The sequence below is a fragment of the Seriola aureovittata genome, chromosome 13 (genome assembly GCF_021018895.1).
Source record: "Seriola aureovittata isolate HTS-2021-v1 ecotype China chromosome 13, ASM2101889v1, whole genome shotgun sequence".
Lineage (NCBI taxonomy): Eukaryota > Metazoa > Chordata > Actinopteri > Carangiformes > Carangidae > Seriola > Seriola aureovittata.
Window position 1 is genome coordinate 14,385,174 of NC_079376.1, and position 16,158 is coordinate 14,401,331.

Below are 16,158 nucleotides of genomic sequence, written 5' to 3' on the forward strand. Positions count from 1 at the left end.
TTACTACGGTAATAACTGAAAATCACGTTATTTTAAAAGCTTTTTATGCGTAATCATTTCAACATATTTTACAAAAGAAAAAGAGAGAGAAAAAAAAGCATCAACAAAGCACGGGAACCAAATAAGGAATACATTCTCCCTCTAATGTCTTTATGTCCACATTGTCCTTCAATTTATCCAGATCTGATACCATCCTTGGTGTTTTGGAGTGATGGTAATCCATTTTTTCCATTTTCTGAGAAAGGTTTTTCCATCACACACACACACACACACGCACACACGCACGCACACACGCACGCACACACGCACGCACACACACACACACACACACACACACACACACACACACACACACACACACACACACACACACACACACACAGGCCACTTTAATTGGTACACCTGCACAACCTAATGCAATCCAATAAAACTGTTCTGCCATGACGTCAACTTTCATGACGCCTACAATGTTATTTGGGTCAATTTTTTGGCATGGTCATAAAAATATGAATTAAATCACATATTTTTTACTCAGTGATGGTGTTGTATAGTGAACTGCATTATATTCAGAGGTGTTTCTAATATTGTGCCCCCCTCGTGTATGATAACAGGGAGGAGAAAAATAAATGGAAAAAAACTCTCAGTCTCTACAGCAGAGTAATAAACATCACTGAATTTACACATTTCCGACAAAGTCAATAAAATCTGTGCATCTGAACAGGTTTTCATGATGCTTTTGCAGATAACCAGCAGAATTTTACAGGTCGCCTCCTAACTTCTTTACCCAACTTATTTTACCATCCTTAGGAATTTCAGAGTAATCTCAAATGTCTCTTAGGGTTAAAGATATATTCCCCTTAAGATATGTTAATCTTTCCACATGACCAGAAGATGTGGGAATGATTAGCACTTATGTGCCCACACAATCTCTAACAACACAGCTGTTGAGTGTGGAGTGGTTTGTTTTGAATGTGAGGTGTGATGAAATAAAAACCTCAAACGAATTCCTCCATTTGCCGGCTTTGTAGAAGTGTGTTGCATTACATAGACAGAATACCAATCCTCCTCTGATAATTCTAGGTCCACATTTACTTCTGAGCCCCTATTTTACTTTGACCTAGTACAGAGAGCTATCATTTGTACGGATCTACTAATAGCTTTTATTCAATTTCGATGTATGTTTTAGCTCTCGATATTTTTACTACCTTTACTCTGTTTTATCTTTCTTGTATCTTCGTCTGGTCTGTTTCTTGTGTGGCTGTGACACCGAATGACACCCTCCCCCTGGGAATCAATACAGTGTTATCTTAACTTACTGTAGCTATTTTTGAGGAAAGAAATGACCCAGGTGACAGAAAAAAAAGTGTCCATTCTTACCATGGAAGGCTCCACTTATGGATGTATCACGGACAGCAGCTTCTGCCAGGGAGCTCGTGCAGAGAGAGTCGGATTACAGTTGTACTATAGAGCTCCTCTGGGCCTCTATAGATTTGTGTTATGCGAACACAGTGAGGAATGATGATACTTTGTAACATCATTTTACATCACTTGACACCCCAAACATTTCCTGGCTGCAGCCAAGTGCAGTTTGCATGTGCAGCAGAGATATGCAAGCTAGGCGCATATCCTCGGTGCGCAGGTGCAGCAGTTAAAGTGAGACTTGTTTGTTGGCATGCCTGCAAGACTGCCTGTGTTAGGTGGATTGATGGTTGGTGGATTGGTGTGTAGGCAGTCTCCTATGACCCTCTTAAACTGGACTGAAGAGGATAGGTAAATATAGAAAGGAGTGACAATTGTCAGTTGGTTGAGTTTTTGTCAGAAGTTCCATAAATCAGCTCAACCCACCACATAACTGAAATGAGTGACAAACATCGCATCCACCTGTCCATGGCACAAGAACATCGTCACACTATGGGATTTATGGATGGCATTGTGCTTCCTCTTTCTCCCTGTCTCATTCTTCCTCACTTCAAAAGCACAGGAGTGGGGTGACAGGCCAAAGGAGGGTGGGGGAGCCCCATTGTTAATTGGCCTTTTCAGCTGAACAGAGAGGTGAAGGGAAGAAGAAGAGAGGAGGACAATAGGGTCCCATTGCCTCTCCAGAACAAGAGGGATGCACCGCCTTAAAAGATAGACCAGCCAGAGCACATATAGACCTGCAGGGCTCCTCCTCAGACAACCCCAAACTGAGTGAATGAGGCAATCAATCATGAAGTCCGCACTTCACTCTAAATAAATGGCCTGTAGCCTTGATATAAAATGCACATTTAAAAAAAAAGAAGAAAATTCTGGTGCAAGAGTGATTCATGGTGTATGTTACCCTGTGCTTTGAGGGCAGCACAGTGCACAAGCGTGAGGTGTTACTTACCAGACAAACACTTTCCTCACATCTCATTCCACTGCTGCTGCGGTTCAATGGAAGGATAGGTACTCCTTTTCCACTTCAATAAGGGGATGAAGCTCAATTAGCATTTCACAACTCCCCTTTTCCTCCTCTATTGCAACCTTCCCCGCGGAGCCCATGCTTTCTCTGAGGATTGTCCTGTTTTGGGCCCTTGTTGCCGTTGGCAGGGTGACAGTATTCGAGTGTGCAAACTTGTGCTATTGTCCGCGGGCCAGAGGGAGCCATGGAGACCCCATAATATGACACAGGAAAATGTTTGCTGATGGCAATTCTATGGGCTTTGTCCGACTCTTTCTCCTTCATGACGACTCGATTTAAGTCTCTAAATGTTTGACTACAAATGCAGGAGTGCTATCCAGCTCCTTTCCCTTTGTCCCGCGAGGTTTGAATGAGTAATTCAGCCTTTGTGTCGCTCGATTGAGGGGGCAAACAGAAAGACAAGATTCTTGAGCGTTCAGGCCCCTTTCCATGGTTATGCACTCTTTAGATCCCCCCCTTCCTCACCAAATCCTACAGCTGACATCACTCTTGGGGAGGGTGCGAGGGGTATCTATGTTAAAAACTCAACTTTTTAACAGCTCCAAAATAAAGTTAAGAGTACATGCATATTTCAGCAGAATCCGTAGCCGACTCATTTTTATTCATGCTCACTCCGGATTTTAGGAGATGTTTGGCCACCGCGCAGAAATCACCGTGTAGGAGAAATATCGCATCCCCTCAGCGGCTTTTAACAGATCTCCATGACAACAATTTGCAATGGTGAAGAATTCGATAGCAGGGCGCTTGGAGGCTGATTGGGGTGCATTGTGAGGGGCCTGGGGTCGCTGATTGGTTCAAGGAAAGCACCATAACTACAACGAGTTTATATTCATTCAACTTGTTGAAGTGCTCCTACTGCAGCCTGGAGAGAAGTCTGTGCTTGGACTGCGGCTTCAGAGTCTGGATCCAACCGGCAGTGGTGAGTAAATGGTTATTACTCTCAAAAAGTACAAATTAAGATGCATTACATTCATTTGAGGCTTGGTTACAGAATTCCCTCCACGCGTAATTACGCAAAACCTATTTTTTCTCCGATCTCCCTTTAGACCTTGATGGTGGGCGACCAGCTCTAACATGGACTGATTTAAGAAAGTCTTGGCAAAAATGGCAAATGCAGACAGCGAGGTCAAAACGCTGCTGAATTTTGTAAATTTGGCATCCAGTGACATCAAGGCGGCCCTGGATAAGTCAGCTCCGTGCAGACGCTCCGTGGATCACAGGAAATATCTGCAGAAACAACTGAAGCGGTTTTCGCAGAAGTACTCTAGGGTGCCAAGATGCCACACGCACAGGCCCGCGGAATATGGATGCGGAAGACCGGTGGGGACAGGTCACCAAAGTGTGAAGGTCGCAGAAAAAGCCAGCTCGGATGCGCAAGATGTGGAGAATGTGGGGAGCGCAGTGGAGCAGGTGCCTATGAGGAAACGCCAGCTACCAGCCTCATTCTGGGAGGAACCCAAGCTGACCCAAACTAAGAGGGAGCACTCTCATTTAGCATTGAAAAGGAGCCCTGCGTCCACATCTGAGGGCGGTGAAAATGAAAAGAGAAAAAGGAATTATGGTAATGATGCAAAGGCCACACTGTCTGCGTCCAGTCGGCGCAGCTCTGCGGACAAAGAGACGCTTAAATTGGACCTGACCTCTCACCACTGTGTGAGTGTGTGCGGCTGTTGCCCCTTCCAGTACCACGGACACCAGGTCCTCCACAGTCACATTGTTGTCCCCCATCCGCCTGTGGGACTGTGGGGCAAGACAGCAGGGACTGAGTCAGAGAGACCTGAGCATCCTTATGGACAGAAAATTCACACACATGTTGTGGTCAAACCCATACCGACCAAACCCACCGTCCAGTCACCCATCTTCAGCGTGTTTGGATTCATTTAATTACTCACACTTAAAATAAATGTATATAGGACTAATTACTTTCATTTTGTGTTTCTGCACAGCCTCTTTCTCTTTCAGCATTTGAACATGAGACTCTTTCTCAAGCACTTATTGGAATGCTTCATCTATTTTTATTGTTTAAATCTAAAGGACTAAATTGCACTTGCAGAATAACTTCCTCAGCTTCACTTTGATGCCAGTCTGATGTCACCAAGTATCTGAAAATTGACAGTAAGTTAAAAGGTTTCTACTTTTAGGTTTCTACAGATACTGCCTGTTCTTTGTAAGGTAGGAAGAAGCCATGCAAATGCATTAAAGCATCCTGTTTTAGTTTCCTCTTTCAACTATGAGAATAGAATGTGGGGCATAGATTTTGCTTTTTGTTTGTCATAGGCACATTTGAAACAATTGCTTTTATTTTTAAATAAATGATTCAACTTCCTTCAAGAAATCCCTTGGGCTTTAGATCATTTTTAACTTTCACTGATGGTTTCTGTGAAAAAAAACACTCTAAGGGACAGATTAAAGAACCTAATTGTCACATCACCTATGCTATAAATAGATATTTTATACATAGAGAACTGCTTTGAGAGGACTATGTACAGATTCAAGACATCAGACACAACTAAAAAAAGAACCACAAATAGATAAATTTAGTCACATTTTCTCATGCATATAGTGCTTGAAGTTCATCTTAAAGTCAGTCAGTCAGGCTCAGGTATCGGATCACTCTGTCTGGCAGAGGTAGACTTGTGAGAGATTTCAGTCTGCGTCTCCCCATTTGGACCCGAATGCTTAATCTGCAGAGGTGCTGCAGTGGACGAGGCGACACTTTAGACAGAAAGAGAAGATAAAGATAAAGATCACTTGCACATTTGAAGACCACATACGTGTTGTATGCACGTGTGAGGAAGTGAAAGACAGAGTGGAAGGATGCATGTTTGCATAAGGAGATATATAAGGAAGTAAGTAAATGATAAGATTTTGTACTCACATGACTTCCTCTTAACAGCAAGCCATTCTTCTCGGCTGTCCAGTAGTTCAGTGAGCTTGCTGCACAGTTGAACATGACCAACATGCTCCAGCAGCAAGTCTATGATTGGTCCTGCCCACTGACACATAACTGGTGTTGAGATCCACTCGCAGAACTGGAAGAGAAATTCAGATAAAAGCTTAATTACATAAAAAGAATATACAAGTTTCAGTTATGGTGAAATGCATGAGACTGTTTTTGCTTATTTTTCACACCTGTGTTGCTCTTTCTGATGGCTCACAGCAGTTTAAAGCAAGCACACTGTCATTCTGTAAGACATGTCCATTGCTGCCAACAGTTCTTATATGGGATCCTCCTGAAGCTGGGTGAGGGGCACTGCCGTATGGACAGTTAAAGCAGGAGAGGGCATCGCAGCCGTTGTCCAAAAGGCATTTGAGCAGAGGCAGATTGTTCATGCAAAGTGCAACTACAGCAGGGAACGTAGTACCATAAGATAGGATTCTGGCGTTGACATCGGCCCCTCTCTCCAGCAGTAAGGACACGGTGCTGACACAGCCCTGACTTACAGCCATTAGCAGAGGACTGACTGGGTCCAGGCTCACACTAGCGCCGGCGTTTAGCAGCACCTCTGCTGTCTTGGTGCTGCCGTTGGCAATGGCAAAGTAGAGGGCTGTCGCGCGCCGATCGGCATACTGAATGGAATGATTATGGGCCAGTGTGGCGTTTACATCTGCACCTGTCTTCAGAAGCACAGCTGCCACTGTGTGTCTGTTGTGCTCTGCTGCCAGGTGGAGGGGGCTGATCCAACTGTGCCGGAGCCGGGCTCGACTTGTCACTGAGACAAGCAGGGACACAATCCTCAACACAAAAGTGACAATGTTAATGAAAAATATCAACAACTGCAGAGGAGATTATATAACTCTTAACATAACACCAATATATTACAATAGCCACTCTACTGTAGATTATAACCACAAATCTCCTAATACAAATGTTAGATCTTGACTGATGTTTTCTTTTATAACAATTAACAAGTGATAGTAAGTCAACTTACTCGTGGTGTCCATACTGGGCAGCTAGATGTAGAGGCAGCAGACCTGAGTTGGTGGTTTTGTTTGCATCTGCGTTTTTAGTCAACAGCACTGCTACGATTTCCTTGTGGCCATTTTTACTGGCCTCGTGCAGGGCTGTAACACCATCACATGTCTGCATGTTCACATCTGCACCTACAGGAGAGCATACTTTCTTTATAACCTTTAAATGAGGATGAGTAATGTGAAAAGTAGGAGAATTTGGTTCAGAGAAGTACCTTTTCTAATCAGGTAACACAGTGCCCTCATCTGTCCTTGTTGAGCTGCTACAGTGAGCGGTGTGATGCTGTAGGTATTAGGTGGATTGATTACAGCCCCAGCTCTTATTAGAATCTCACAGATCTCTATGTTGTTCCTGGATACGGCTTCATGGAGGGCTGTCCAGCCTTGACCACACCGCTGGTTCACAGTGGCCCCATAAGAGAGAATGAGGTTCACTGTATCCACATTCTCCAACTCACATGCTACAGAGACAGACAAGACACAGAGTCATTTCTACCCAGTACCTGGCAGATATATGGTTATCCATACTTGTTTTTTCCAAACAGTCCTGTTGTATACAATCGGTTTCACAGCTGTACCTTTGTACAAAGGGGTTTCTTTGTTCTTGCTGTTGATGTCTGGGTCAGCGCCAGCCTCCAGAAGGCACAGCACACATGACAAATGTTCACAAGACACAGCCAGCAGCAAGGCCGTCTGCTCCTGCAAGGTACGTTTGTCTACTGAACCTGGATGGACTGGAGCAGACAATATACATATCACACAAACCAGTCGGGTGACTCATTTAGCATCTCAAGAATGTGCAAACAACGCACCAAGACACCTCTCTGAATATATCTATGTTTTCTCTTCCTACATTTTGAAACTAAGGTCAAACTGTGAACAAATTAATGCACTGGGAAAAACAATGATGCCTCAAGTGTCATACCCCGCAGCAGGGTCTTCAAGCACTCAGCCTGTCCACAGTAGGCAGCATCATGCAAAGGTATCCACCCATCTTTGTTCTCCTTCAGTAGGCTGTGAGGAGCTGATGTTGCCAGATCATTAACAGCCTCCACATCCCCTCTCCTGATGGCAAAGAGCACCGGGTCAACATCCCTTGAAAGGAGAGAGAGAAAGAGAAAGACAGAGTGAAGAGAAAAACACTTGAATTGACTTACACTTAAATGCAGTGGAGTGTAATTCTAGACAGACATCAGCAGTGTTTGAGGGATGTAGTTTTCACGCAACCACGGACCTTGATTTTTTTTTTTTTTTTTTTTTTAAGATTTAGGTGATTATCTTAATTAAACCGTAATAACCAATCCTAACTGATATACCATGTTATTAAACTAATCTAGAATAAAAAAGACCCGCTCATACTCTTCTATATTTACACAGAAGAGTGCACAAAGACCCCCAACACACACACACACACACACGCGTACACACAAACACATGGTGCCTCTGTGTCAAACAGCAACAACGAAAGACTCACTCCGGCTCTGACGTTACGTCGCTCTGACCGTCTCCTCTCCCCGTATCTCCTCGCATTCGCGACATTGCATTATTACATTTACCTCCAGCATTACGGAACTGAGATAAGTATTCAGAATAGCAGAATTTCGTCATTTCTGATGGAAGATTTCACGGCAGTGTTTCGCACACAGCGCGGCGGTGGAGGCGACGGAGCGGCGCTGAGCTCCGCTCAGCTGTGCTCTCTCAGATTATTTTGGGACTGTATTGTCAGGCGGCAGGGTGACGGCTTTATCCATATATGTCAAGAGACTCGGACATCCAGAGATAAGGCAAACAGCACTCAAGATAATGCACTCCAAACCGAAATGGCTGTCTTTGCATGTAGCCTTTATTTCATTGGCTGGTTTCCAAATTAAACAACCAGGTAGTAAAAAGCATTAATCTTAAAGGGGAATTTGGAATAAAAAGCACAGTGCCAGAGAAAAACACAAAACAAGGACTAACAAAGAAGATAAAAGATAAAATCAACAAATTCATTGGCCATAGCTCCCTTTCTCACTTTTGAATGCATTATTGAAGATCTGTACTGCAGGCTGTGTGTCCACAGGGACCGTTATTTGAGTCTTACTGTAAGTCCTTCACTCCTGGTAAGAGATAATAATACTATAGTCAGATGGACTGTAGCTGAGATTTTTGAAATAAGGTGTTTTATTGCTCTCACTGACACCCTAATGACACATTTTTGACTAGCCAAAAGAGTTACTTTCTTACTGATCAATCGATTGATTAAAAAAATATGTAAATTGGCGACAGTCACAAAAAACGACCTCCTCGCGTCTTCATCTCTGAAAGCATGAAACTGGGAAAATCAAAAGTAACACAATAAAGCTTACCGCAACTTACATAATATTATACTGAATGACCAAATAACATCGCGTAGGTTAGCGTAGTGAAATATTTTCCACTCTTTCTCAACTGTGTGAAAAGGCCTACTACAAACTCATACGCACCTCTTCATGTATGTACATAATAAAACAAAGTTATCACATTTGATACATTCATTGGCTTAAAACTGTGTTACAGCTTGCGTTGCTTCCTGTTTCTACAGTTGATTGCTTATGATTGGACAGTGCTACAGATGTTTCCATCAAACTGATCTATATGATTTACACAAGTCTAAGACATTTCTTTCTAATGACATGGTGTCCTCAGTGGGAGCTTCAGTCATGACTGTAACTTCTGCTTTGTGTTTGGTTTTAACACTAGAGAAAATGAAATCAATTTATTTCCCATATGGCAATGTGATCCACAGGCTTTTATTCAATCTTAAAGCTTTTACCTTTCAAAAGGAAATCATTTTCTTTCTCAGGCCTCCTAAAAGTATTCAAAATATATCCTTTCTTGGGAACTGGTGACCAAATTTGGTCTTAATGCAGTGTTCTTGTTAGACCGTAATCATTTGGTTTGGCTGTGTACACTGTCGGGCAAAACTGTCCTATGAAGATTCCTGTCACAGTGACAGTTATTCATGTTCACCACCTCTACCTCATTAATTCACATTCAGCTAGCTGACGTATCTCCACAAGAGGGTGGTGTTTTGTGATTGACAGACCGCATGCACTTGCAGGCGAGACAAGTATCAGGACTGTGCCATTAATCCTTTCCCCTCTCTCTGTGTGTTTTAATAATAATGGTCACGTTTTGCCTCCAATGTATGTAAATAAACCTTTATAGGGACCTGACCATGAGATAGTAGTTAACTGTCTGAAGAAGTAGTCATCTGTACTGAGTAAACTATCCTGACAATCAACAACACATGTAAATGTTTCCACAAAAGGTTCTACTTCAACCTTTTTTTGTTTTACTTTAACAGTGCTTTCAGTTTTACTTTGACAATTAATTAATTATGGTGATCCATCGTTATGACATTTCAGAACCATGCCATGTACAAGTAATTCATAACTTTATATGAAATAATACATAGGCATGGTATTTTTTTTCACCACATCAATTAGTTTAAATTTGTTTCAAGTTTAGATTTCTTTAAGAATTGTTTTATTAGGTTCATTTGCAAATGAAAATGTGCATATATACAATGTAATGTAATAAGGTAAAGCTTTATAAAATACTGTTGAACTGAAGTGATATCACTTTTCCTCACCTGAGCAAGTTCACTGTTGTGTCTGCAGTGTGGAGACCCAAGGAGTAGAGAGCCAGTCTGTCTTTGATATCATCGTTTAGTCTCTGGTAAAGAGACCTGGATCTGCTGACTGCAAGCATCACAGGAGAAGATTTGTTGTCCAGTCTGAGGACCCGGACATCCAACAGTGTGCTGCTGTCCTCTTCACAGACCACGGATGCAGCTGATGATCCAGTAATCAAAGGATTAGAAAACCAAATTCAAAATGTCAATGGCAGCAAAAATCTGGTTGGCAAAGCTTTAAAACAAAATATGCTGCATCAACATGCACAGTATAATACACACATTCTGTATCGTCATACTGTATGAATTAGAGACCAAGCCAATTTGAAAGAGCTAAAATCTGCACCAGCAGACATCAGAGGGCAGCAGCTCAGGCTCTGAGGATAGATGCCTTTTAAGGGCATGTTCAACTGTGTTCGGTTCAACTTGATTCTGCTGCTCCAGAGGCAACACTGATGTGAGGTTGTGTGGAGTGTTAGAGTGAGTTATGCAGCAGAGCGATGGCATTAAAATAACACATAAAGCTGGAGTTTCAGTTTATTTGCTCAACTATGACCATGATTAATGGACTTCCATTATACTGTATATTTAAAGAAAGGTGAAATGCACACAAACATACAAAAATATTTCAATTTCTTTTCTTTAAAGCTTCAGACATATTTCAAAAACTTCAACTCACCAGGTGACAGTGTTCCTGATCCCCATTCACAGCAGTTACTTTATAAATTTGTTGATCCTCCTTTACAGCAAGAATAGCCCTGTCTAATGGTCCTCTGTTGTGTCAGCTCTTTCTGTAACATGATGAAGTGTGAAATGTGCTTTAAAAACAGAAGAACAATGACAGCAGATTTTTGTTTCACAATCACTTCTTCAGAAGTTTTTGTGAAAAATGCTTCCTGCATTTAAACTGGATGTGACACAAACAAGTCCTTCAGTGTATCTATTTACAGCTGGAGGAACTTGGCGAGACGACCTCTGAGGCTGTTTCCAAATTTCTGAGGGGCCACACATTTTGCCCAAAACAAGCTTGGTTATTTAACTAGGTTGTGAAAGATGACTCATTCTTTGATCACAGGTAATGCTATAAAAACACCAAACAGCACTTATAATATCATTATACTAGGGTCCTGGAATGAGCAGATATTTTGACTGGTCATAGCATGAAAAGCACGAGTGTAATTAATACTGTTAATGTTGGCTTTGTCCCATGGAACTGTATCAGTAAGCCTTGCCAGTGAGTCAGCGTAAACATTCACCCTGGCCCTAAAACTAAAAGCTAAAAGTTCAGCTCTCATTATTATTATTATTATTATTATTATTAATTAAACCTGTGGTTCTCCTGCGAAGATGTGTCAAAATGTCCACTATGAAAAGGTCTATTAAACCAAGTATTTTTAAAGCTACCCTCCTCCTCCTCCGCATGTTTGTTTTGCTTATTGTGACTTCACTTGATATGTGACCGTCACTGTGCAGAGTGACAAATGGCAGCAAAAGTCTGTTTTCACATCCATCTGCTGGAGGAGGAAAGTTTCTCAGTGCTTACTTCAAGTGTGATGTGCATGTACATGCATGATTTTGTGATATCACAACCAGTTGGAAAACAAATCATGGTGGATAATGCAACTTACACAAGTGTGATGTGCAAACTTGAAACTTCCAGTGCACACACACACACACACACACACACACACACACACACACACTGAGAATGAACTTTTTCTGTGAGTCCTGTACTTAAACCTCTGAAATTAGCAACATTTGCATATTCATAAATTAATTTCATAAATTTTTAACAAGGTTATACATTTTTTGTGTGAAAACCCTCAGGCACAAATTATTATTCAAAGCTGGCTATGTTTATATATCTTTATATGACTGGAGTGGATCTTTAATATAAAGTTATCTGCTGTGTTACTGTCACAATCCATCATCTTGGCCTTACTGAATTTAAACGTCCAGGGTGGGTACATGTATTGCAGCCGCAGACTGTATAAAGTCTGTATTGTGCTCTTTGACTTGGGAGGGGGATGTGTTTGCCTGCATTTTTTTTTGTTTTTCATTCCATTTCCACAGAGTGAAATTAATTATGTGACATACCCCGCTGGTAAAGTCTAAAGAGTAGCAGAATTTCTCACGTGAGCTCTTTACAGAGTTGACAACATCCCAGACAACTCCAAGTCAACGATCTGGACTCAGAGGCTCAGACTGAACTTGGTCCACGTTTCGCGGTACTTAGGACGGAGTGGGCACTCTTCGCGTTCGCCTCCTCCCGGTCTTAACGATCTCATTTCTATGCCTCTCATTCAGCCAGTAACACTGAACCGCCACCCCGGCAGTTGCCATGACAACGGGAAACGATCCCGGCGCATTCCCAGTTGTCTCGTCGGCGGTTACTAAGCAACCGCTACACAAATGTAGGAAAACATCCGGGAAGGAGCCTCGATCGTCTTTCTGATCGTCTGAACGTGGAATAACTGCAGGAGTCTTGTTTACTCATCAGGATTCATCCACAGTAAATTTACTTAATCATGACGACGTCCTCTCTTCCCTTCTTAGATAACAGAGACTGTCTAAAACTCAAGGTGGAAAACAGAACAAGAAACATTTTCGTAACACAGTCGGAAGACACCAGGTAGGCCTGTTCTTACACTACACAGTGGACGGCATGTCCACAGCCTCTCTCTTTAAAACCCATTCATACACGTTTTGACTGAATGGTATTGTTAGGCCCCACTGACTGTCAGTTACCTCCACAGACACAGAGAGGAGAAGGATGTCAATCACATACCTGTTGTAACAGAGGTAAGATTGTGCATTCACGCAATATACAGAAAATTGATTTAATTGATCATTTTAAAGATATTGTAGTTCGTTTATATATAGTTCTTTTTTGTTGTTTTATTATGGAAAAAACACCTTAAACCTATAAGCCTATGTTCATTCTGTGATTCTGTTTGTTTTTATATATTGTCATCTCTGTCTCTCTTTTCTCTCCTTCTTATTTTCCCTTTTCTTTGTCCTGTTTTAATAAGTTCTACATAAATAAACTTTGCTTGCTTATTTGAGCACATTGGATCTATATCTATATTTAAGAGTGGTTTGGTTTGTGTAACAGAGTTTCAGTGTTTGTGCTGGCTATGTTTTATTTGTAGACTGCTAGCAGAGTCCTTGAGGCAGGAGTGAACACTTTGCGAAAGACCCTGGTTCTGAAGAAACAGGCGGAGTTGGATGAGGTGGACAAGCTACTTGCACTCAAACGGCAAGAGTTTAAGAGCTGTGTGGAGGCTCTAGCACAGAGGAAGTCTGAACTGGAGATAAAGCAACAGCAAGTGAGCTGAAACCTCATCATTTGCTCCTAAACCTGCTTGCTTTCAAGTGTAATAAATGAGTAGATATTAGTCACTGATGCTACCTGGCATTAAACATAACTTGTTCCAATACTTTTTGTTTGTATTTTCACCTAGACTAAAGAGAGGGCGATGAAATTTGAGAAGTTTGTTGCTGAAAATGAAGTGAAGCGATGTAGAGCGCTGAAGAAGTATGAAGCTGCACAGGAGCAGAACATTTTGAAGCAGAGAGCGATAGAAGATCTGACAGAACAGCTGAAACAGCTTCAGGCAAGGTGAGGAGTTTAAACCAAGTCTTGATGTGGTAATATTGTTCATTAAGTCACTTTTTTCACCTCAGCTTTGTCATGTCTCATGTCACAGACAGCAAGTTTTAAAAGACAGAATGACAAAATACAAGATCTACGAGGATTACTTGATGAAAACACTCGATTATCTCCCCAGCAGTAAGTACAAAACTGACTTTCATTGCCCTCCATGGGTGAGCTTTTACATGAATTTGTTTGGTTTATCCTAACAAGTTAATTACACGCTGGCAATAACATGGACCAAACTTTTTCAGCTTACCTCGATAATGGGTCTGAATCTTTGGTTATGCCCATCATTCGGCGTCATGAGACCCTGTCCATCACCAACCGGGAGCTGCTGCAACGTTTGGGGCGACTTGAAGAGGAGGTGGAGGAGGGCCAGCGACAACTGCAGACCATGACACAGGAACACAGCATTAAGAAACTGGTCAGACTTGCACATTGAGATATACAGTGCAACATTTCTTCATTTGGCAGTGCTTGAATGTTTTTTTTTTTTTTTACGGCTGTTGCAGATTGCCAACAAAGAACTGTCTGAACTCCAGAGTGAGTTAGAAACACTTAAAGAGAAGAACAAGCAGGCAGAGGTCAACCTGCTGATGGAGCAAGGCCTGTCCAGAGAGAAGGTATGCACTCAAGATAATGAGTTGGAAATAACCCTTAGGTAATTTACATATAGGAGTTACAGACAGGAATACTGCCATATGTGCACTTTCTCCCAGGTTGAGGAAGTGGGACGCTTGCTTATGGCCGTCAACAACCTTGCAGAGCAGTGTTATATACCAGGATATGGACCTCTGGAAAACATGAATGTACTGACGATGATGGGCATGGTGAAGGTAATATCCTCAGGGATGAGTTTGGTTGTTATAATTTATATTGCTTATTTTACTTAACTTTTGAGTAACCAAGAGTTTGATTTCAGGAGTACATACTGGACAAGGCAGACACGGAGAAGAGAGCGAGGAGACTAATGGAGTCTGGGTCTGCAATGACAAGCAGAACAGCTCTGACAGACAAGAGAGAGAGGGGATCAATGAAAAGCATTGGCAGTAAAACACAGATCAAAAGTTCAAGTAAAGTCAGCAGAAAGAGTGAGACAATGGGTTGATGTGAAACTTTTACAACTTATGATGTGACTACTTATAGAAAACTAAATTTGTTGAGCGTGAACGTTCATTTTTGATCATGGAAAAAACAGATTGACAAAAAAATCTTTTCAAATATCAAATGTGTCAAGAGAACCCATCAGGACTGTGAGATGCATTTAAAAGCTCTGGAAAAGGCTAGAGTTAGCTAGCTGTGTTAAGCTCCTTTGTCTATATTTAAGAGTGGTTTGGTTTGTGTAACAGAGTTTCAGTTTTCCTAAGTCTTGATGAAAAATGTTATGCAGAAATTTTCCACCTAAAATTTCGAAAGCAAGTTGATCAAATGTAATTGAGCATCATGACTTTATAAATATGTATCTCAGGAATGTAATCATTGTTGCATTTTAAAATAAAATAGTCACAATCAGGAAAAATATAGTGTAGCAGAGCGAACCTGACTCTGCAAGACCTTTTCCATGTTGTCAGACAATTTTGTACATACAGGTTTTTTTTCACAGCTCTGCAGTGCAGACAGTGATCGTTAGTTATGTTGCAATGCTGCTACTCCTTTGGGCAATGCAGTTTAAGTAGAGCAAAGCATGTTCAGCCATACTTTTTAGGGGTTTGTTTTGTCTGTAATTTACATTCCTAAAGATTAAGTAATAATCTGGGTTGCCCCGTTAAGGGGCCACATTGTGTGTGCCTGCTTTGCCTGCTTCAGAATTGTGAATAATTTTATTTTGATACTTTGAGTACAATTTTCTGATAATACTTCTCTACTTTTACTTAATCAAAAAGAGCATTTCCATTATAACACAGTATTTTTTTAATTATAATTTTTATTTTATTAGTAATTTTACTTAAGGATCTGAGTAGCCCTTTCTTCACCACTGTTGATGACTCTCTAATCTTGCATTTCCAGACCTATTTCCAAAGCATTACCTACCAACACTAACGGAAAAAACAAGAAAAGCTAACATAAGACAAGGAATCCTGACTAATAGGCCTTGTTAAAAAACACTCTAGATGCCTTAGTTTTTTTTATAAAATCCTTTCACTCATAGTCATCCATTGTTTTTTTATGGTGCAATGCAGTCTGGGTAGGGACATCAAATTGTTGCACTGATCCCGTTGGTCCAATCGCAATGTCCCCCCCTAAGGCCTGTGCCCTCACAGACATAAAGTACGTCACCTGGTAAGTTTATTACCAGGGAGGGAGTCACGTGCACTAACATACACATGCACTAACACACACATGTTGCCAGACCGGCCACCAAAATTGAGAACAGAGAAGCTAAGATGACCCCCACCCCACCCCACCCCACCCCACCACACACACACA

General features: G+C 41.6%; 3 protein-coding genes across 6 annotated transcripts; 2 read left to right on the top strand and 1 right to left on the bottom strand.

Annotated features, from left to right (window-relative positions):
• The first annotated feature begins 2,941 nt into the window (after window positions 1-2,941).
• On the top strand, window positions 2,942-4,778 carry LOC130179668 (protein FAM181A-like). Its single transcript, XM_056392629.1, has 2 exons — window positions 2,942-3,362; window positions 3,490-4,778. Exon 2 carries the CDS (start codon window positions 3,548-3,550, stop codon window positions 4,325-4,327), a length of 780 nt encoding a protein of 259 aa, XP_056248604.1. The 5' UTR covers window positions 2,942-3,362; window positions 3,490-3,547; the 3' UTR covers window positions 4,328-4,778.
• LOC130179667 (ankyrin repeat and SOCS box protein 2-like) lies at window positions 4,726-10,842 on the bottom strand. 4 transcript variants are annotated; one of them, XM_056392627.1, is made up of 9 exons: window positions 10,753-10,842; window positions 10,032-10,233; window positions 7,341-7,510; window positions 6,994-7,149; window positions 6,631-6,876; window positions 6,376-6,547; window positions 5,576-6,179; window positions 5,322-5,475; window positions 4,726-5,158 (listed from the first exon to the last, which is right to left on the bottom strand). In XM_056392627.1, the coding sequence occupies exons 2-9, from the start codon at window positions 10,148-10,150 to the stop codon at window positions 5,028-5,030; spliced, it is 1,752 nt and encodes a 583-aa protein (XP_056248602.1). In that variant the 5' UTR covers window positions 10,151-10,233; window positions 10,753-10,842; the 3' UTR covers window positions 4,726-5,027. The 4 variants fall into 4 exon arrangements, with proteins under 4 accessions (XP_056248602.1, XP_056248601.1, XP_056248603.1 ...); XM_056392626.1 differs by lacking the exon at window positions 10,753-10,842 and having other exon boundaries at window positions 10,032-10,403; XM_056392628.1 differs by lacking the exons at window positions 10,032-10,233; window positions 10,753-10,842 and adding an exon at window positions 7,890-8,429 and having other exon boundaries at window positions 6,376-6,508.
• A 1,597-nt stretch (window positions 10,843-12,439) lies between these two features.
• On the top strand, window positions 12,440-16,145 carry si:ch1073-416d2.4 (coiled-coil domain-containing protein 42 homolog). Its single transcript, XM_056393602.1, has 9 exons — window positions 12,440-12,705; window positions 12,830-12,875; window positions 13,226-13,402; window positions 13,538-13,695; window positions 13,784-13,866; window positions 13,983-14,155; window positions 14,244-14,354; window positions 14,451-14,567; window positions 14,654-16,145. Exons 1-9 carry the CDS (start codon window positions 12,602-12,604, stop codon window positions 14,837-14,839), a joined length of 1,155 nt encoding a protein of 384 aa, XP_056249577.1. The 5' UTR covers window positions 12,440-12,601; the 3' UTR covers window positions 14,840-16,145.
• Window positions 16,146-16,158: the final 13 nt, after the last annotated feature.